The 22,367-nt window shown below is 50.4% G+C and overlaps 1 protein-coding gene across 2 annotated transcripts in view; it reads left to right on the top strand.

The window, feature by feature from the left end:
* The window catches only part of LOC123769451 (uncharacterized), an 80,020-nt gene extending 59,269 nt beyond the window's left edge, over nucleotides 1-20,751 (top strand). The window contains exons 7-9 of one of the 2 annotated variants that reach the window (XM_045760559.2): nucleotides 15,215-15,486; nucleotides 16,528-17,572; nucleotides 20,433-20,751. In XM_045760559.2, coding sequence (XP_045616515.1) covers nucleotides 15,215-15,486; nucleotides 16,528-17,572; nucleotides 20,433-20,457 — 1,342 coding nt within the window. In that variant the 3' untranslated portion in view covers nucleotides 20,458-20,751. Of the gene's footprint in view, nucleotides 1-15,214; nucleotides 15,487-16,527; nucleotides 17,573-19,140; nucleotides 19,299-20,432 lie in introns of those variants that run through there. The other variant, XM_069308811.1, reaches the window with a different exon arrangement.
* Nucleotides 20,752-22,367: the final 1,616 nt, after the last annotated feature.

Here is a 22,367-nt window from a genome sequence, read left to right as displayed (position 1 = left end):
GGCATCCCTCCCTCCCTCCGGTCGGCGGTTTTTCGCGTTTTTGACATCCAGCCTCAAGAACTGAGGTGTGGGTAGCCGGCACGGGGGGTCTGGGGCTCCCCCTTCCCCCTCCCGGGGAGAGGGGAGCTGCGCAGACAGCGGCGCAGCGGTGTGTGACGTCACACTAGTTTGCTTGTTTTCGGTTGGGGAGTTCTATCCACTAGTTCGGTTTTTGGTAGCAATTTTAACCCGAATAGGGGTTTGTTTTGAGGCGCTTACCTTTCTGGGTGCCTGTTCCGGTCGATGGCAGACATAGAATGCTTCCAACCACACGGGGGCTTCTATAGGCCATTGCTCCCCTTGCCTCTCTGAGGGGGCCCAGTTCTGGCCGTGGTCCCCGGTAGGCCTAAGAACTCCATACACATGACTGATGCCAAAGTCTGACATTAGCATATCAGCCTGGGATAGCTCCGGGGAGCCTCCGGGACTCACCCAGAAAATGGCGTTTCATTACATTCAACGCTGTTTTTTTTTTTTTTTTTTTTTTTTTTTTGAGATATATACAAGAGTTGTTACATTCTTGTACAGGTTCCCTCTCAGGTATGTGCAGGTTCCCTCTCAGGTATGTGCAGGTTCCCTCTCAGGTATGTGCAGGTTCCCTCTCTTTCAGCTGCCCTGATTGCTGAGGACTTGCGCGCCCGTGAACCAGAAGTCCCATCTGGTTCCTTTCAGGTTTGGACTTGGCTGAGTCTTGTGTGGGACTCTCGGACCGCTTCCTTATCTCTCCCTCCGGAGGCTCTACTGCAGCTGTGGTCCCGCTTTCAGCTGTTTTTGGAGGGCTCCCAGGTCATAATGCGGTTTCTCAAGGGTTTGTGCAGGAGTCTGAACTTAGCCGTGTTGGTCTACCCGCAAGGCTGGGTTTAGCTTCATCGGCTGTTCTGGTTTCTTCGGGGACATCCCTTCCGCCTCTCATGATTGCTGGGTTCGGCCTCTGGGTACCTTGCGTCAGTTGCTGCGTCGCCGGCTTCCTCTTCGGATTTTTCAGGGTTCAGTGCCTTGGCGCCTACCTGAGCCTCTCGCTCGATGTGTTCATGTATGCGTCATCTCTTGGCTGGGAGTTTGTGGCCAGTGCCCACCAGGCCGGCTAGGGGCGGTTGGGTCCATCCTTCCGTCGGGCCCACAGCTTGGTGTGGGAGTTCGCGGCCGTGTGGATGTCGCTCCAGAGGGTTCAGGCCACCTGCGGATTGACGATCTGGCTCCATTCAGATTGTTCCCTAGTGGTTCATTGCCTGAACCGCGGGGGTTTGATGTGGTCCTTGGCTCTTTGGAGCTGGTCGCTTCGGGTGACTCATCTGCCGAGTTCTCGGGGTTTGGCTCTCCTGGCCATTCATGTTCAGGGGGTGTCCAACGTACTGGCGGACGGCCTCTCCTCCGGTGTAGAGGTTTCTGCTCTTTTGGTCCTAGTGGTAGGTTTGTTCATTTGCAGCTGTCTCCTCCTTTTCTGGCAAAGAATGAGACTGCTGCTTTCTGGAGGGGTCCTTTACATTGATGCTTGGTTGGTCAGGCTGGGGGTGCATCATGTGTTGTGTCCGGTTGCGGCTCTCTGCCGTTATTTGTGTTCCATGGCTTCAGTGGCCGGAAATGCGCTTTGGGTTAACCTGGTTTCCCTTCTTCCCTGTTCCCGGGCTCGGGTCTCTCAAGTCGTCTGCAGGGTTATTAAGTCTAGCCAGCCTGCGGTCTATCCCCGTGCACACGACGTTCATAGGTTTGCTGCTTTGGCTGCCGTCTTTGGCAATGTGTCTTGGGTTGACATTCGGGCCCGGAGTTTTTGGAGGTCAAACAGGGTCCTGGCCACTCGCTACCTTGTCAGTGTCCCTGGGTCTGGTAGGGCCTGCGTTGCATTGGGTCGGCAGTTGCAGCCAGTTGTCTCGACTTCGCTTTGAGGAGTGAAGACTGGCCGCCTCCCTGGTAAGTCCCTAATATTCCTTGTCTTTGAGTACCTAGCTCCGGGGAGCCAACGGGACCCCCATCCCCCAGAAAACCAGCGTTGAACGTAATGAAACGCTATTTGAAGGACGAGTCCCGGAGGCTCCCGGGCATTCCTCCCTTCCTCCAGTCGGAGGTGTTTGTCGCATGTTTTTTAAATCTAGCCTAAGAACTGGTGTTTGGATTGCCGGCGCGAGGGTCTGGGGCTCCCCCTTTCCCCTCCTGGGGATGGGGGCGTGTTGCGCAGACAGCGGCGTGGCAATATGACGACATCATGCTCGTTTCCTAATTTTTGTTTGGGGAGTTCTGTCCGCTAGTTTTTGACTTTCGGTAGCAATAGTTTTACCAGAATAGGGGTTTGTTTTCTGGCGCCTACCTTTTTGGGTGCCAGACCCGGTCGATGGCAGACATAGAATGCTTCCAACCACAAGGGGGGTTTCTATAGGCCATTGCTCCTCGTACCTCTCAGAGAGGAGCCAGGTTCTGGCTCGTGGTTCCCGGTAGGCAAGAACTCCATGCACATTGACTGATGCCAGAAAGTTATACATATCCATTCAGCCTGGATAGCTCCAGGGAGCCTCCGGGACTCACCCAGAAAATGGCGTTTCATTACATTCAGTGCTGGTTTTTATGCTTATCCTCCAAACTGAGGTTGGGTAGCCAGCCGGCGGGTCCGGTCTCTTCCCCCCTCCTGGGGATGGGGGGATGCTATGTGGAAGAGTGGCACAACAGCATTGTGTGATATTTGCTTGTTCCCCTGTTTCCTTGGGAATTGAGGGAGTTTTGCCTCTCTGCTCGGTTTTTGGTTGCAATTTTTTTACCATGTGGGGTCTGTTTTATTATACCTACCTTTCTGGGTGCCAAACCCTGGTCGGTGGCAGATTAGGAACACCCCCCCCAACCACAAGGGGGTGGGTTTCAAGGCCATTCTTTCCTGTGCCTTTCTGAGATGGGGGCCAAATTCTGGCTCTTGGTCTCCAGTAGGCTGAACTCCTTTGACTAATGCCCTGGTCTAATGAATTGCATATTAGCCCAACAGCTCCAGGGAGTCTCCGGGGGTCACCCAGAAAATGGCGTTTCATTACATTTAATGCTGTTTTTCTGGGGGGAGCCCCTACGGCTCCCCGGAGCTATCCATGGCTGATATGGATACCCTAACTATTTTGCATCAGTCGATGTGGGTGGAGTTCTAGGCCTACCGGGGACCACGAGCCAGAACCTGGCCCCCTCAGAGAGGCACGGGGAGCAATGGCCCATAGAAATGCACGTGTGATTTGGAGCATTCTATATCTGCCATCGACCGGGACAGGCACCCAGAAAGGTAAGCACCACAAAACAAACCCCTATTCTGGTTAAACAACAAAAATCGACAAACGAGTGGACAGAACTCCCCCAGGAAAACGAACTAACAAGCATGACGTCACGCGAGCCGCGCCACATGTCTGCGCAGCTCCCCCCTCCCCGGGAGGGGGAAGGGGGAGCCCCAGACCCCCGCCCCGGCGATCCCCGCCCCAGTTCCTCCGCTGATGGGATCATGCACGGTCGTGTGGCTCCAGCTCCAGTCTTGTCTTAGTGCTGTGACTTGTTTGCAGTGCTGCTCTTACGGTGGTCGTGTGAGCTGGGAGTAGTATTCTCAGGTACTCGGGCTGCATGTGCTTAGGGTCACCTTCCCTGAGTGCCCTGTAAGTACCGCCCTTGGGGCTTGGGGTTGCCTTCCTCAAGTCACCTTGGGTCTACCTCTGTTGGCTTTTTGCTGCTTGGCGTTTTGCCGCCCCGAGTGTTTGGGGGGTTTCACTCCCTTGTTTAACTTGGGGTAAGTGGTAGTTATCGCACTGTTGGGGCACAGGGTACTGCGTAGCTAGTTTTCACCTATGACAGCGGCCGGCTCTGTTCCCTCTGGGTACGTTGTCCACTTGTGTGGTTTTTTCTTTTATTTTTGTTTTTGCCTGGTAGGGGGGTCTTCCTTGTGTTCCCCCCCACCCCTTATATTAGGTTCATTTGTGTGGAGGCACCCCCTGCTTTGCCCTCGCGAGTGGACACGTCCCGTGGGTTCAGCTTTAGCAGTTTGCTTGGTAGTTTGGGGAGCCGGTTAGCAGTACCCTGCCTGGGATAACCCTTAGCAGACCCAGTCTAGGGGCCCTGGGAAACCCCCCGGGGGCTCTCGGGTCCGATAGTGGAGACCCTTGCGTCCCCTCTCGCTTTGTGCGAGTTGAGGGTTGCTCTGTCCCTTTGTCTCAGGGTGACTCTCCTTGTTTCTGGGGGGAGCCCCGTCGGCTCCCCGGAGCTATCCCAGGCTGATATGCTAATGTCAGACTTTGGCATCAGTCATGTGTATGGAGTTCTTAGGCCTACCGGGGACCACGGCCAGAACCGGGCCCCCCTCAGAGAGGCAAGGGGAGCAATGGCCTATAGAAGCCCCCGTGTAGTTGGAAGCATTCTATGTCTGCCATCGACCGGAACAGGCACCCAGAAAGGTAAGCGCCCCAAAACAAACCCCTATTCTGGTTAAAATTGCTACCTAAAACCGAACTAGTGGATAGAACTCCCCAACCGAAAACAAGCAAACTAGTGTGACGTCACACACTGCCGCGCCGCTGTCTGCGCAGCTCCCCCCTCCCCGGGAGGGGGAAGGGGGAGCCCCAGACCCCCCGCGCCGGCTACCCACACCTCAGTTCTTGAGGCTGATGCTATAGGCAATGGTCGTGTGCTCTGGCTCCGGTGTCGCTACTGCACTGTGCTTTGCGTGTGGTGTTAGTTTTGTGGGTGCGAGAGCCAGGAGTTATCTTCAGTACTCGGGCTGCATGCGCCTAGGGCTGCCTTCCCTAGGTGCCCTGTAAGTACTGCCCTTGGGGCTTGGGGCCACCTTCCACAGGCTCCTCGGGTCTGCCTCTGCTGGTCCGTTTTACCTTTCGGTTTTTCGGCCGCCTGTTGGGCTCTTGGGTGTTCTGTTCTCCCTTGTTACCGGCAGGTAAGAGGCAGTTTGCACTGGTAGGGGCGCAGGGTGCTGCTCAGCTTGTATTTCCCGACATCGCGGCCGGCTCTGTTCCTTGGGGTTCGCTGTCCTCTTGCGGGGTTTTGTTTTTCTTTTTGTTTTTGCCTGGTGGGGGGTTCTGTCATTTTATTCAGTTTGTTTTTGCCCTTCCACTGTTCTCCTCGGTGGCGCCCCCTGCTAGGTCCCCGTGAGTGTACACGTCCCTGGGGTTCAGCTTTAGAAGTTTGCTTGGTAGTTTTGGGCGCCGGTTTGCAGCACCCTGCCTGGGACTACCTGAGCGCGAGTCCTCTTAAAGTAAACGCTCAGGACCCTGGGAATCCCCTAGGGGGCGCGTGGGTCCGATGGATGTGACCCCGGAGTCCCCACTCGCTGTGTGCGAGTTTGAGGGTTGCTCGGTCCCCTTGTCTCAGGGTGACCCTCATTGTTTTTGCCTCTGCCATGCTGCCTGTTGGGTCGGTGATACTTTCGACCCTGAGTCCTGTGAGTGTTGCTGCTTGCTTGTGACTCAATTTACCCAATCCTCTGATGATTCTATTCGGGTACAGGCGGCACGTGCATTGCAGTCTAGGTTTCGTCTGTTGCAACGCGCTCGGTTGGTTGCTTCCCCGGAAGCCCCGGGGCTGCCCCGCTTTGCTTTTCGAGACCGGGACTTGGGGGTGGGTGTCGCTTCGATCCTGGTTCAGTCCGCACCTCCTCGTCCTTCCCCTTCTGTTCGTTCTGGTCCCCCACCCCTGCTTCCGGCCCCGAAGCGTCTGAGGGTTTCGGGGTCGGAGCAGGGGTTACTTGATCTCGAGACTCGGGCAGCTTCGGGGGTTGCCCCTTCCGGGGGGGCGGCAGAGGCATTCGAGTCTTGTCTCCCGGCCGAAGCTTCAGGGTCTGACCAGTGGGCCCCCCTTCCTCCAGCTTTTCTGGCTGCTCCGTCCTTGTCTTGTGGGGTCGGGGCTTGGGGAGAGGACTCGGCCTCGGGTCCTGTGGTGACGGACCTCGAGGCTGGGGAGGGGCTGACTTGGGGGCCTTGGGCCCCGCTGGACCCCGCCTGGGTTTTTCTTCCCACTGAGCGGGGCTTATTGTTACAAGGAGTGGGGTTTTCTTTTCCCCCCTCTGCGTACGAGTTGGATTTGGTGTCGGCCCCTCCCCGGGTTCGGTTCCGTGTTCCCCCGGGTACGTCGGTTCCGTCCTTCCGGAGGTTTTCGGCTTATCGCATCCAACCTGGTGTGGTGCGAGCGGCCTTTGCAGCTTACCTCCTGCGTGACCCGGATTATGCCTCGGAAATGGATCCGTCCACGTTCAGGTTTGGGACTTCGTTCCCTTTCTGGCTCCGTTACGAGGTTCCGGAGTCGTCCTGGCTAGCAGACTGCCCCTTGTTTGGTCTGGATTCCTGGCATTCCTTCTGTCGTTCCCGCACGCTGGAGTGGCGGGAAGCTTCCACGGTGCTTCAGGTTTTCCTGGGGGGTGAACTTGAGTACCTGAATGAGTGCTTGTTTGCCCCTGCCCTTCCCCGCGATGTGGGCGTTATTCAGCTCCATGTGCAGGTTCCCTCCCTTTCGGTGGCGCTCGTGGCGGAGGACTTGCGCGCCCGGGGCCTTTTGTGTTCGGACTTGCGGTTCTTTTCCCTCCTGGAGCTGTCTTCGGATTGGCTCGTGGAGGATGTGGGGACGCTTGGGTCCGTCCCGGGGTCCGGCACCTTGTCCTCGGCTGCGCGTTCGTCGGCTGCCTTGTTGAAGCTGTTCACGCCGATTTTGCGGGATGCGGTTTTCCTGTTCTATGCTTCCCGTCTCGCGTGTCGGCAGGCGGTGCTGGGTTCCTCCGTGGAATCTGCTTGGGCTCTGGCTCTTAGGCGTTCTTCACCTTTTTGTCCTCTCCTGTTTGGGGAGTCGGCCGTGGCGCAGTTTATTCAGGCTGCGTCGGCGGCTTGTCGTCCGATGTCGGACTTGTTGGTTTTCCGGGGGTCCCGGGGTGGGTCTTCCCGGAAAGGTCGTGCCAGGGCTCGGGGTTCCTGTCGCCGTGGTAGGCCTCTAGTGTCAGGTTTGGAGTTGGCTCCTGCGGACCCTCCCTCGTCTGGTCGGCGCGGAGCTCGCGCTGTGCGGGGTTCTGGGTCTCGTAAGGGTCGCCGGCCCTTTCGCGGTTTGCCCCCTTGACGGGGCGATGGGGGGGGCGGCTTGCGCTGTTCGCCTCCCGCCTGGTCCCACGATTCGTGGGCCTTTCGGGTCGTGTCTCGCGGCCTGCGGTGGCGTTGGGTGGCCCCTCCCCCCTTTCGGGGGTCGGGGCTGGCAGGGCAGGCTTCTTCCCCTGCGCTCTGTCGAGTCGTCTTGGAGTGGGTACGCTTGGGCGTCGTCGAAACGACGTCGTCCCTCAGATGGGTTTCCCGTCTGTTTCCGGTTCCGAAACGGGACTGCGCGGACCTGCGATTCATTCTGGACTTGTCCCGTCTGAACCCCTGGGTTCATTGCCCCTCCTTTCGGATGACTACGCTGTCTTAGGTTCGGCTCCTCTTGGAGCCGGGAGCTTGGATGGTGTCCCTGGACCTCCGGGACGCTTATTGGCATGTCCCGATTCATCCGCGGTTCAGGGACTGGCTCGGTTTTGTAGTGGGGCGTCTGAGTTACCGCTTTCGTTGTCTCCCGTTCGGGTTGAACCTGGCACCTCGCGTGTTCACACGCCTTACACGGGTTGTGGTGGCTCGTTTGCGTCTCCTAGGTGTTCGGGTGTTGGCCTACCTCGACGACTGGCTGGTTTGGGCTCCCAGCCAGTCAGCTTGCTTGCTAGCCAGGGATTTGGTTCTTTCCCAGCTCGCCGGGTTCGGGTTCTTGGTGAACTGGAGGAAGTCCCATCTGGTTCCCTCTCAGGTTCGGACTTGGCTGGGTCTCGTGTGGGACTCTCGAACCGCCTCCTTGTCTCTCCCTCCGGAGTCTCTCCTGCGGCTGCGGTCCCGCCTTCGTCTGTTTCTGGAGGGCCCTCGGGTCACCCGGCGGTTGCTCGAGGGGCTGTGCGGGAGCCTGAACTTCGTGATAGTGGTCTACCCGCCGGGTCGGGTTTGGCTTCGACGGCTGTTCTGGTTCCTTCGGGGTTCCCCCTTCCGCCTCTCTCGCGATCGCAGAGTTCGACCCCCGGGGGACTTGCGTCGGTTGCTGCGTCACCGGCTTCCTCTTCGGGTTTTTCGGGGTTCAGTGCCTTGGCGCCTACCCGAGCCCTCGCTCGATGTGTACACGGATGCGTCGTCTCTCGGCTGGGGTTTTGTGACCAGTGCTCACCAGGCCGGCCAGGGGCGTTGGGATCCGTCCTTCCGTCGAGCTCACAGTACGGTGCGGGAGTTCGCGGCAGTGTGGTTTGCTCTGGGGAGGATTCGGGTGGCCCGCGGATCGACGATTCGGCTCCATTTGGACTGCTCTCCGGTGGTTCATTGCCTGAACCGCGGGGGTTCGATGCGGTCCTTGTCTCTTTGGGGTTGGTCGCTTCGGGTGACTCGTCTGCTGAGTTCTCGGGGTTTGGCTCTCCTGGCGGTTCACGTACGGGGCGTGTCCAACGTCTTGGCCGACGCCCTGTCTCGCTTCGTTCCCCTCTCCACGGAGTGGACGGTCGACGACGAGTCCTTCCGTTGGCTTTGCCAGACGTTCGGGCGCCCCGAAGTGGACCTCTTCGCGTCAGCGTGGTCGCGGCGTCTTCCCGTTTATGCGGCGCCCTTCCCCGATTGCGAGGCCGTCGGGGTCGATGCCTTTCGGCTAGACTGGTCGAGGTGGGGGTTCCTGTACCTCTTTCCCCCGGTTCGGCTGTTGCTCCAGGTCCTGACTCGCTTAGAGACTTACCGGGGGAGAGTTGTCCTTCTGGCCCCTTGGTGGCCGGCCCAGCCTTGGTTTCAGGCGCTGGTTGCTCGGTGTCCGAACCCGAGGGTTTTCCCGCGGCTCCGCCTCTTTCAGCAGATCGGGCCGGTACGTCACGTAGCTGCTTCGATCTTCTCCTCGAGTCTTCGCGTATGGTTTTTTTGACTCGAGTCTATCATCATCTCTATGGTGATCAGGTGGCCTCCTTGTTAGTGTCCCACCTGAGGGCTTCTTCTCGGCGGCAGTATGAAGTTTCCTGGCGGTCCTTCCGTTTCTTTTTGCGTCTTCGTCGTGTTAGCTCCTTGTCTGTTCGGGTGGTCTTGTCCTTCCTCTCGTGGTTGTTTCAGGACCGTCATCTTATGCCTAACACTGTCGCTTCGTATCGTGCGGTGCTGGCGGAGCCGCTTCAGCTTGCTTTCGGTATCGATGTTACGTCTGCGCCGTTTCGCAAGCTGTCTCGTGCATTGTTTCACCTCCGGCCTGCTCATGCGTCGCCTGAGCCGTCCTGGTCTTTGGACAGAGTGCTCGCTTTCCTTTCATCTCGTTTCGTTGTGGCCCCTTCGGTCCAGGATTGTTTTTCCAAGGCACTTTTCTTGTTGGCTTTGGCCTCTGGGGGTCGGGTAGGGGAGCTTCATGCTCTCCTCCGGCGCAGGGGTTTCTGCTCTTTTGGTCGTGGTGATAGTTTTGTTCATTTGCAGCCGTCTCCTTCTTTTCTGGCGAAGAATGAGACTGCTGCGTTCCGGAGGGGTCCATGGGTGGTTGATGCTTGGTTGGTCAGGCCGGGGGTGCATCATGTTTTGTGTCCGGTTGCGGCGCTTCGCCGTTATTTGCGCGCCACTGCTTCTGTGTCCGGGGACGCGCTGTGGGTTGATCCGGTTTCCCTTCTTCCCTGTTCGCGGGTTCGGGTCTCTCAGGTCGTCCGCAGGGTTATTAGGTCCAGCCAGCCTGCGGTCTATCCCCGTGCCCATGACGTTCGTAAGTTCGTGGCTCTTGCTGCCGTCTTTGGGAATATGTCTTGGTCTGATATTCGGGCGCGGGGATTTTGGCGGTCGAACAGGGTCCTGGCTGCTCGTTACCTTGTGAATGTCCCTGGGCCTCGTCGGGCCTGTGTTGCTTTGGGTCGGCGGTTGCAGCCAGTTGTCTCGGCTTCGAGTTGAGGGGTGAGCGACGACCGCCTCCCGGGTAAGTCCCTCTTTTTCTGTCTGTGGGTAGTTAGCTCCGGGGAGCCGACGGGGCTCCCTCCAGAAAACCAGCGTTGAATGTAATGAAACGCCATTTTCTGGGTGAGTCCCGGAGGCTCCCCGGCATCCCTCCCTCCCTCCGGTCGGCGGTTTTTCGCGTTTTTGACATCCAGCCTCAAGAACTGAGGTGTGGGTAGCCGGCGCGGGGGGTCTGGGGCTCCCCCTTCCCCCTCCCGGGGAGGGGGGAGCTGCGCAGACAGCGGCGCGGCAGTGTGTGACGTCACACTAGTTTGCTTGTTTTCAGTTGGGGAGTTCTATCCACTAGTTCGGTTTTAGGTAGCAATTTTAACCAGAATAGGGGTTTGTTTTGGGGCGCTTACCTTTCTGGGTGCCTGTTCCGGTCGATGCCAGACATAGAATGCTTCCAACTACACGGGGGCTTCTATAGGCCATTGCTTCCCTTGCCTCTCTGAGGGGGCCCGGTTCTGGCCGTGGTCCCCGGTAGGCCTAAGAACTCCATACACATGACTGATGCCAAAGTCTGACATTAGCATATCAGCCTGGGATAGCTCCGGGGAGCCTCCGGGACTCACCCAGAAAATGGCGTTTCATTACATTCAACGCTGGTTTTTTGCCTCCGTCATGCTGCCTGTTGGGTCGGTGACACATTCGACCCTTGAGTCCTGCGAGCTTTGTTGCTTGTTCGTGACTCCATTCACCTAGTTTGCTGATGAATTCCCGTGGGTGCAGGCAGCTCGCACGTTGCAGGGTAGGATGTTGCGACGCGCTCTGGTTTGTCGCTTCCCCAGACGCCCCGATGCTGCCCCACTTGTGTAGGGACCCAGACTTGGGTGGTTTTGGTCGCTTCGGCCTTGGTTCCTTCCACGCCCCCCTTGTTTTTCCCCTTCCTGCTTCCGGCCCCTACGCATCTGCAGGCTTCGGGGTCTGCGGAGGCAACTGCGGAGGCATTCGAGTCTGTTCCTCCGGCCGATGCTCCGGGGTTTTGACCAGTGGGCCCCCTTCTCTTTCAGCTCTCTCGGCTGCCCCGGCTTTTTCTTGTGAGGCCAGGGCTTTGGAGGTCAACTCGGCCCTGGGGCCTGGTGCAGAGGCTCCTGGGGTTGGGGAGGAGCTGCCTTGGGGGCCTTGGGCTCCATTGTGCCCCGCCTGGATTTCCGTCCTTCTGAGCGGGGCTTACTGTTACGAGGAGTGGGGTTATCTTTCCCCCCTCTGCGTACGATTTGGGCTTGGGTTCTGCTCCTCCCCGGGTTCGGTTCCGTGTCCCTGTGGTTTCTTCGGTTCCGTCTTCAGGAGGTTTTCGGCTAACCGCATCTCTTCGCCTGCGGTGCGGTTGGCCTTTGCGGCTTCCTCCTGCGTGTCCCGGAGTTTGCCTCCATACTGGTTCCTTCTGTTCTGGACAGGTTGGGCTCCTTGTAGCCGTTTGGGCTCCTTGTAGCCGTTTGGGCTCCTTGTAGCAGTTTGGGCTCCTTGTCGCCATTTGGGCTCCTTGTCGCCGTTTGGGCTCCTTTGTAGTCGTTTGGGCTCCTTTGTAGCCGTTTGGGCTCCTTTGTGACCGCTTGGGCTCCTTGTAGCCGGTTGGGCTACTTCTCGCCTTGTTGGGCTACTTCTCGCCTTGTTGGGCTAATTCTCGCTTTATTGGGCTACTTCTCGTTTTATTGGGCTACTTCTCGCCTTGTTGGGCTACTTCTCGCCTGGTTGGGCTACTTTCTTTTGCGTCCTGCGCATGCGTCGTGGGAGTTTGTTTTGGTTCTGGGCGGTGTGCACACGTGTTCTGCTCCAATTCTCTCGGGGGCCTTCGCCTCTCGTTCTTTTCTTATTCCCATCCGTGCCCCGTTGCTTTGGGGGTGTTCTGGGGTGCCACTGTGTGGAATTCATGAGGTTTTTCCCTGCGTTCTAGGGTGGGGAGCCTCCTTCGCTGCTCCCCTCCTCTCCAGCATGGGCGCACTGGCTGCCTCCGGCGGATACGGACTCGAACACTTGCGTCATGGCCCTTCAGGGCCTATGTTCTTCAGGTGAGTTGGTGCGGTTTTGGCGTCTCCTCCGTCCTGACGCTGTTTTTGTTTTTGGGAGTAGGAATGGGTGTACATACGTACTTGAGAACGTGGACCGTATCACCCGAGGTGCCTACTGCAGTGCTATTAGCCCATACTGGGCAGCTCTTGTTCTCTCCACCTGATTCCTTCCTCGGTTCACAGGTGTCTGCAGGTGGCCTCTTGTCCCTTCAGAGGCGGTTCCTGCCTGTACTCCTCCTGCCCCTCTCCTATGCTTGTCTAACCTTGCTTGAGTTCGGGGCCCCGCCTCCACCTTGTTCCGCAGTGCAACGGTGGGGGTGCCTGTTTGGTAGTAAGTTTTCCTGTGTCGGAGGTTTTGTGTTTGCCTCCTTGTGTTTGCAGGTTGGGTTCTGGCTCTTTGTTTCCGCCTCTCCTCTGTCGTTTGCCTGTCGGGCGGATTCTGTGCTTCTTGGGCACTCTCATCTCTGCTGTTGGGGCTGTGTATGGGGTCAGCCCATGTTGGGCTGCCTAATGTGTTCCTTTGATTGCCTGTTACACTGCACACATTTCTTCTACCGTCCCTGTGGCTCAGTTGGGTGCTCGGTTTCCGCCTATGTCCCCTTGTGTGCCACTCGTGTTTGATTTATCTATCTTCTCTGTCGCTTCCTCGGGGAGTGTGGTGACGTTTTGCTGCGGTTTTGGTACTGCAGCTGTGTGTCGGGGTTGGTTGTGGCGTTATGTTCGGCCCTTCCGTGCTCCCTCTGGGGCTCTCCTTCCTTGCCGGTCTTGCCGTGCAGGGCCTGGTCTTTCCATGTTCCTTGGTTTCACTGTCTTGTCCTCGCCTCATTGTGCTGGCTGGGGATGAGCTTGGGGGTCTTCATATCGCCCCTCGCCTATCCTCCGGTTTCAGTTCAAGTTCCAGAGCTTAGTGGGCTCCCTTCCTTCGTGTTTTTCATGGCTGCCCCGGGGTTTTTCTTGACGCTGGGGCTTTGAGGGGACAGCTCGGCCCCGGGGCCTGCAGGGTGGGTTCCTGGGGCTGGGGTGGGGCTCACGTGAGAGGCCTCAGGCCCCGTTAGTCCCCGCCGGGGTGTTTCTAACCCTCTGGGGGGGACTTGCAGTTTTGTGGTGTGGGGTTTTCCGTTCCCCCTCTCCGCACGTGCTTTGTGGGCGTTGGCCCCTCCCTGGGCTTGGTTTCCTTGTCCGTTGTACCCGTTGTTTCCGTCCTGTCGGTGGGTGCTTTTCTACGATCTTCGCCCCTTTTTCCGGGACGGGCCTTCTTCCGTCATGTCCCCCTCTTCTTGGGGTTTCTGCATGACTTTTGGTCTCGGGTGCGATGGGGTTTTGGGGCCTTCGTCCTTTGTGTTTGCTTCTTTTTGTTCTCGAAGGTTCGGGACTGTTTTGCTCCTTCCCGTTTTCTGGTGCGTCTGTCGTCATTCGGGTGAGCTTCCCTCCGGTCCTTTCTAGGGCTTGTGGGTCCTCTTCCCAGCAGCTTCTGGGTGTTGGCCTTTTTGTTCTTTTGTGAATATCTCTTCTCTTCACACTGTCTCGGCGCTCCTAGTTTTCCTGGGAGCGATTTTGCTCCTCCTCATGAGTCTTTTCGCTCCTGCCCTTCTGCGGGATGTTGGTGCGGGGCGGCTCCTTATGCGAGTTCCTTCCCTGTTAGCTGCACTTGTGGAGGTGGTCTTGCACACTTATGGCATTTTCGTTTTGGTCCTGCGTTTTCTTTTCCCTCCTGGGGCTGTCATAGGATTGGCTTGCGGAGGATGTAGAGGCGCTTGGGGCCGTTCCAAGGTCTGGCACCTTGGTTTCTGCTGCTAGCTTTCGGTATCGATATTCCTTCTGCGCCGTTTCGCAGGTTGTATCGTGCGTTGTTACACCTCCGGCCTGCTTATGCACTGTCTGTGTCGTCCTGGTCTTTGGACAGGGTGCTCTCCTGTTTTTCTTCTCCTTGATGGTTGTGGCTCCTTGAGGTCAGGTTTGCTTTGCCTCGGTTTTCTTTTTGTGTTGGCATTCGCCTCGGGGGGCCGTGTGGCAGAGCTTCTTGCTCTTCTCAGGCGCAGTGGTTTTTGGCTCCTATTGTCGTGATCATAGGTTTTCTTTGTCTGCGGCCGTTTTCCCTTTTTTCTGGCGAATGCTATACCTTGGGTTGTTGTCTCGACTTCGTGTTGTGGAGTGATTCTCCGACCGCCTCCCAGGTATGTCCCCTTGTTTTTTAGGTAGTCTTTGGTGAGGTAGCTCCGGGGAGCCGTAAGGGCTCCCACCAGAAAACCAGCGTTGAATGTAATGAAACGCCATTTTCTGGGTGAGTCCCGGAGGCTCCCGGCACCCTCCCGCCCTCCGGTCGGCGGGTTTTTCACAGTTTTGATATCCAGCCTCAGAACTGGGGCGGGGATCGCCGACGCGGGGGTCTGGGGCTCCCCCTTCCCCCCCTCCCGGGGAGGGGGGGAGCTGCGCAGACATGCGGCGCGGCTCGCGTGACGTCATGCTTGTTAGTTCGTTTTCCTGGGGGAGTTCTGTCCACTCATTTGTCGATTTTTGTTGTTTAACCAGAATAGGGGTTTGTTTTGTGACGCTTACCTTTCTGGGTGCCTGTCCCGGTCGATGGCAGATAATGAATGCTCCAAATCACATGTGCATTTCTATGGGCCATTGCTCCCCGTGCCTCTCTGAGGGGGCCAGGTTCTGGCTCGTGGTCCCCGGTAGGCCTAGAACTCCACCCACATCGACTGATGCAAAATAGTTAGGGTATCCATATCAGCCATGGATAGCTCCGGGGAGCCTCCGGGACTCGCCCAGAAAATGGCGTTTCATTACATTCAACGCTGGTTTTTTTGTGAGCTGCTACTTTTCATAGTACAGTATGTTGCATTTGATACATTGGTTATCATAACATACCATAATGTATACAAAGAAATCACACTAACGTGATATATATATCAATGTGAAAATCCATTCGAGCACTGAGGTAACTAGAACCAGTGACCAGGGTACTTCCAGTCATGTACCTTACCCCTGAACCATGAAAATTCGTACTAGTGAAAGGTATGCTACTTGGAGTTACATATCCTGATCACTGATTTGAGTCACCTCACTACTCCCATTGATTCTCATATCATATTTTCATATTAGTTGAGATGAAGGGTTGAGAATATACTGTACCCGTAGCTACCTTTAGCTTACAACACATGATCTTTTTAAAATTAAATACTGTAATCTAAATAAAATTATGGTTACAATTTTTTCTTACAGTGAAGGATTGCTACTGCCTCAAGGTAGTAAAGTGTTGGTTCAAGGTGATCGCATTGGGACTGTTATATACTTTGGACATTGTAAATATCCATCAAGGAGTTCAAGCCTCACTCAGCACCATCTGCAAGGATCACCCATTACCAGCATAAATGAAACAGTTATCACTGAAGTTGCAGACGAGGGTTCCAAAGGGGACATTGATGAAACGTGGGGTGTGTGTGATGGTACTACTGGCAGTCTTCTTGGAGTAACTGTTGCACTCTGGCCACCAGGTGTGTTCTTTAGCAATTGTTTCTGGCTCTTTATATATCGATATTTTATATATCTATATGCAAACACCTACAGTATTATAGCATTATTTAGTGTCTTCCTAGTACCTATATGACCTGGTAGGAACAGTTTGAAAAAATTCTTCCAATACTAATAAAGAATGCTGACCTGCTCTGTCTGAACATGAGGCCAGTAGGATTTTATCTTAGAAAGCAACCAAGTGTTATGCTCAGAAAGAAGCTTTTAATATACAATACCATACTGTTAGGATACGGGAGTTCCCCCTCCCCTGCAAACACTCTCTAAACCACCTAAACCATCATATAGCTCCTGACCCAGTGATGCCATGATCAATGATGCTGCCGGCTAATGATCAGGCTGGATGAAGGTGACATCACGTGGACCGTATCGTGGCTTGGGGCAATTGGAACCTAGGTGTAGGCTAGCCAGAGCTGGGCAGTTCTGACTGTAGATTTGTTTAGGATTAGAGTTATGGGTTGAGGTTTGGGATAACTAAGGCATTTGCTGATTGCAGCTCATACTGTACATATTTGTTTATTATTTTGCACTTTTCTCACATCCAGTAATGTGCTGCCAGTCTACTGTTAAAGATATATGTACAGTATTGTCTTATAGTTATTACTTTTACGAGTGCACTTCAGTTATTTCTCTTCTCACTTCATTTAAGTTCAAAGCCTTATAACAATAAATTCCTGAGTTTAGTTCTGTTTACGTACCTATGTCCTCTACAGTGCCTTTGATGCTATCTAAACAAAGTACCCTTAAGGACTGATGATAGGCAGAGGTAGCAATACACTCGGTCTAATTTTACCCCTTGTCAGTTTTGTCGTACCATACTGATTGGCTTTCATCAGTGCACGAATGTTCTCTCTCATTTTGTAAGCGTCATCTTTCACACCTGCAGTCACATTCTCATTTTTTTCCAGCATTTGATAAGTGGATATTTATATTTCAGATCAAGTTTATTTGAAAATATTTTAACATTAAATGAAACTTGTTTCTTAAAATTAATTAATTTTCAGATCAAGGGGAAATATTTGTTCCTCTGAGTGATGTTGTCTGCCAGTTGGATGATGAAGCTGACATGTACAGTAAAGACCATATTCTTGGTCTTGACTTAGAGTATGTGGATGATGTAAGGCACTTAGCAGGACCGAGAATATCTGTTCTCCCTGATATTCATGATTGTCCCAGAGAGATGACAACAAATGAACAAGTCACTCAGTTACCAAGTGTGCAGCAGCCAAGCTCACCTCTACCTTCTGAAGTGTCTGAAGGTAATTGTGAAGACAAAAGCAGGCCAGCAACACCAGAGTGGAGCAGAATTCCTGAAGAGTTGTTAATACATAGCCCAAGTGTTTCATCCTACAATTCCGACTATGTCTGCAGTGTTCAAGAGAGTGAAGATGAAGATGTTACACCTAGTAGAAAAAATAGTATCCAGGTTCCCGAACAAGAACTCAAATCCCACGGTGGCTCTTTACAGTCAAATAAGAACTTTCATTTCTCATCTTCGACTGATTTTGAAAATATAATTCCAGTACTAACAAGCTTTAAAACCACTTGTCTTGATACAACATTCCTTAATCAAATTAGGAATGAGGAAGATATTTACAGTAAAACAAAAGACAGTGAATATAAAGTTTCTCTACATGACACTTCAGACTCTGCAATTAGTCTAACTTTTACACGAAGACCCCAGAGCTCTGAGGAAAGCAGTGAGCCCTTAAGCCTTCCTGACCCAGACAGAGACTCTCTTCACTTGGGAGACACCTGGGATTCAGGATGTTGCATGGGAAGAGGAGGGTACATAAGTGAGTCACCTGAACACTTTTCTGATAATGAGTATGAAAATAATAATTTAGGATCTCCATGGGCCCGTAATCTGAGTGAGGCGCTTGAGTCAATTTGGGAGAAACATAGAAATCTCGATAATTTTAGTCTCGATGGAAGCTGTAATGCAAAGAAAATGGACAAACCAAGAAGAGAAGCCCAACAGAGAGATTACAGTAATCATCTTCACTATCTTCTCAAAAATTCATCAATAGCTTGTCAATTTGATTCCAGGTATGTTTGGCACTGGTGTTCTCTGTATATTTTATTGATAAGAATATTACTGAAACTAATTCACATTCTTATGCAAACATAATTTGTTAACATATAATAAATCCTTTGACAACAGCCATTATAATTAAAACCATTGGGTATTATTGTTCCACATGTTGTTGCAACCTGACCCATTTCGTAGAAAAAGCTGCACTTTCTGAAGAGTAATTAAGAATCATCTAAACAGTGAACCCTTATTTAATCTAAGAATTATGGATTTGCTGGATATAGGTCCACGGAGCACTGCATCATTGGAATGCAGAATTTTGCAGCCATAATTTTCTTAAACTTGTTTTGATAATTTTTTATCCTGTAGCCAAATAGTGCTTCATCTCATGAGTTTTTATCCAGTGTATTCATAATCCTTAGGTTACATAAAAATTTTACTGTTCAGATGATTCATCAGTTGTTCCTGAGAAAATGCTGGATTTTCTCCAAGATGAATACGTCTTCAGTAATGAATATTGTGTTGCTTGATGAATACGAATATAGATATGCTCTATACTTGGTCTTGGTCTTACATTGTATCTGTTCATAAATCTTTAGCATCAAGAAAACATGCAGATCAACGCTCATTGCAGCTGTTGTATACAGAAAACAAAAATTAAGCTTCCAGATTCTAAATCAGTATTTAATTTTAGAAGTACAATACATTACAACATTATGCAAATGTAAGAAGTACATATGTAAAAAGTCTTGAAGGTTATAGTAGATGGAGAGAGTTGAGGTTCAACTGGAGTGAAAGATGGAGAGGGAAAATATATAGAAGGAAAGAATGGGGGGGGGAGAGAGAGAGAGAAGAAGACATGAAAGGAAAGGAGCAGGCAGAGAATGAGAGAGAAACAAGAATGGGAATGCAGACAGTAAGCCACAATAATGTGGTGGAAAATTAGACACCCAATCCACACATCTAAAAATGAAGGTAGTGACAACATTGTGGGATGTTGTGGACCTTTATCAAGTTGTGAAAAGAAAGAGTGGTGGAGCAAGTCAAATATATAAGGTTAGAATATGAGGTGAAGGGCAACAAAATAATAAGTAAATCATAGAAGTAATAGGAATTAAAAATAAAAAGAGAGAGAGACTTGACAATGGTCCAGGCTGGACAATAACGTTGTCACTTCCTTTATTTTAAGGTGTGATTGGGGTTGGAGGTTTGAGAATGGGAAGTGATCAGCCATGCATTCACTCTTCATAGAATTAGTAACTGCATTGTTATGAACTGGAAGTGCATGCATAGAAGTGCATTCTCCTTGCCTCAAGGTTCACAAAGCTTTTTTATATTTGCTCTCCCCGTACACTTTTGGTGCAGGCCTAGTCTTATGTATAAGGTTCTAGGTCTTTTGTCATTATGAAATTTAACATCCTTATAGTGTATACCTGACCCCTTGAGATTTTGAGTTGTTTTTGGTTAGGGAAACTTTTTGTTAATACATTTATAGCAAAGTTCAGGACAACTAGTAGTTCATTCCATTTGAGCTTTATTAAGGCTAGTTTGTTGTACTCGGGTGTATCATTTCCTTTTCCAGGCAGGGGTGACAGATTTGAGTTGCCGAAAGTCACGAGATGAAGAACTAAATGTCACAAACTTTACAATAAAAGTAGCCAAATATTTTTTTCCCGATTGATTCGCTATTTAGAATAAACAGCCCAGCTTATTTTAATTTTAACTGTAGCCGAAAAAGTAGTAAGTAGCGACATACATAGATGGCTTTTTAATTGAATACAATTATCCTAATTGGTAAATGAATTGGGCTACAAGTAGCCCAATCTGGCATCCCTGCTTCCAGGTTGCTTTTTTATGGCATTGTTTGGTGCTTTTAAAACATATACCTTCTGATACACTCTTTCTGAACTATTCGCCTATCCTCGCTTGCACAGAGGCTGCACAGGTTTGTTAAGGTGAGTCAGTTTCAGGCATATTCTTCTGTACATGTTTTGTAAAATTTGTCCCATATAAAGCATGCCTTTCTTCCATTTTCTGCTCTGAGATCAGAGTTGTGGGTTTCTGAAAGATAAACAGTATATATTTGCAGTGTTGCCTTCCAAAAATTTCCTTCCAGGGGCTACTTTGGGTGGGTTGTCTAAACACTGAGCATGCTCTCTGCTGGCATCTGTATTAGTGCCTTCACTTCCTGGTTCATCTGTTATGAGTGTGGTATTCTTCTTCATTCAGCATCCATTGGGTGACTTTCTGCAGTATTATTGGGAGCTGCCAAATGTGATAACTCAAAAATAAACATTTTGAGTGAATGTGAATAGCATCTTTCTGAGTAGACTCATTCAGCTGCTCCTTCCCATGTTGCCTTACTTTTCCAGTGGGCAGAGTCAGTTCATTACACCAGGAAGCGTGTGGTTTGTTTCAGATCAGAGAACCCAGAAGTAAGTTTAGTGTTACCACCGTATGGCAGTTAGCGAGACCCATTCTTTGGTGGTCACTATGAGGATAAGGGAGGGTTTCAAAGGGATTCTAAGTTTTTATTAATAGATCTGTCATTCTGAACTAGCCTGAATGTTCTCTATTGACTCCCTAGCTCCTATAAGAACCCTGCACAGACTGCTTGAAAAAGTTATTGTAGCATCAATGCCAATTACGTTGTCCTGCTTGACTACTTGATTCTATCCTATAGGCACATGATACATCTTTCCTTAGGGAGTTGCCAAATTATTCTACTAAGAAAGACTTTCATGTTCACTTTAACCCTAAACTTTGTATTGAGTGATTGTAAAACAAAATAGTTTGCCACCATGATTATTTGAACATACTCCAAATATATACAGATCCCAGAGTGTAAACAAAATTTCTTTCCTTTTCTTTCAGTTTGTCAGAACATACAGAAGTTTGAATATAAAAACTGGAGAATATGTTAGACTGCAAGCAACAGCAGGTTCAGGCTGTCATCAGTTTAACTGATGCAGACAGGATTTTATTTAAACTAGAATATTGTAAACGTTTTTAACCCTTTTCAAAAGCTTTGACTTTCTAAATCTTTATATTTCTTGTATTGAAAACAAAAAGCTAACATATCTGTAGTGTTCCTACATTATAACAAAATATATTTTTAGTGTTTGTAAGCATCAGAAATAAATAATTTTATATATGGAATAAGTAGCATGAAATGCTTTAATTTATTTTTAATTTCTGTTTTGCTCTCGTGCATAAACATTGCAATTTTCCCGGTGAATTCTGAGGTACTGTATATAAAATAAAACTTCATTTTATTACTGAATTATAGTAAATGTTCTTCTCTAATTCATTTAAGTTTGCAGGATTTGTTTTTCAATTTCTGGGAATTTATTTGGCCCTGTATCTTTGCTGAGTGATTTTAGCTTAACCCTTAAACTGCTAAGTTATCTAAAGTCCTACATCTTGATAAGCATGGATAAAAGAAGTATTGAAAACTTTTGAAAATCAGTTGAAACTGGTAATTTGATTACACGAGGAAGTGGTAGGTAGTATTTGGAGCAGTGTAAGAGTTAAGTGGCCACTGTCTTTCTTTAGTATACAAGTTGAATATATAAGTTTACCTAAGTTTTAATTTTAATACTGTTTTCTTGGCAGAGTCTTTGCATCTTTTTTTCTCTTTTGACATGTTTATTTACTCAACTATAAGGAACCCAACTTAGGCTGAACTAGGTAGATTTGTATAACCCAAGGAGTAAAAACTGGATTTATTTATTACTAGCATTGAACTAGTTTGTGCTGAATTGTGGATGAAACGTTATTATTTCTGGTCTTCACATACAGAAAACATTGGCATCTCTATAGAAGTAAGAGCAATGTCAGTCAAGGTGTGGCAATTTCAGCATGTTCATTGGCAAGAGCAAGGATGGAGGCTGGCTGTTTTACTTGGTATTGCAGCTCATCATTAATGATCCTTTGAGGGAATAATCTTATTCTTTAAAGAGCTTGGGTGCTTTAGCAAGTTGTGGGATGGAATAACTATTTATTCTAGATTTTGAATTATTTTTAAAATATATTTAGCTTTATGATATGCTGTTAGCAAAGCATTTCTTAATGGTTTTGATCATATAAGTACTGTAAATTTAAAAAATTCAGTATCTTTCAATAGGTGTTTGTTTATGTTAGAATTATCCCATTATTAAAAGTGCCCACAACATTTATATCAATTTTGTTACATTAATTCAGAGTGATGTGTGAAGGTGAAAAAAAGTTGTTAATCTTAAGAAATGTTTTCCAAAATGAGTCACCCAGAAAGACACACTAATAGTTCCCCCATAACCTTGTTTTCCGGATTTCTAGGATGTCGCAGTGCTGAAGTAATGGTAGCAAGAGTTATCAAAACTCTGTTTCATTGTATGCATGGTAGTGGGTTTCAGTCTTTCCTCTGGTAATGAGACATCTATATTTGGTTTTTTATTCTTTCATTTAAAAGTTTCTAGGCCAAGTTGTGTGCTTTCAAGAAAATATTCGAGTTGAGGCACCCTCTCTCGCTGAACAGAGCAGTTTAATTTAAAAAGAATTCTTTATTTAAAAAATGCCTGGTATACAAATTATTTTTACATTTTATCTGGTAGTGAGATATTTGAAAGACATCATTCAGTGTTTTCCAGATACATTAGTAAACAAAAATTCAGAGTACTATAGGCACTTTTTCGGTATGCAAAGTGTGTTAAAAATGCATGTGCCATGTGCACTAACTGGTATTCAAACAATTCTAGTCATGCCTAATACTCTGCTTCCATTAATTCTTAAAGTCAACCTACTGTATTTAATTATCCTAAGTCTAGATTT

The sequence above is a fragment of the Procambarus clarkii genome, chromosome 63, assembly GCF_040958095.1.
Source record: "Procambarus clarkii isolate CNS0578487 chromosome 63, FALCON_Pclarkii_2.0, whole genome shotgun sequence".
Taxonomy (NCBI): Eukaryota; Metazoa; Arthropoda; class Malacostraca; order Decapoda; family Cambaridae; genus Procambarus; species Procambarus clarkii.
Note: the sequence above shows the minus strand (reverse complement) of the source record. Positions and strands in the feature narration are given on the sequence as shown.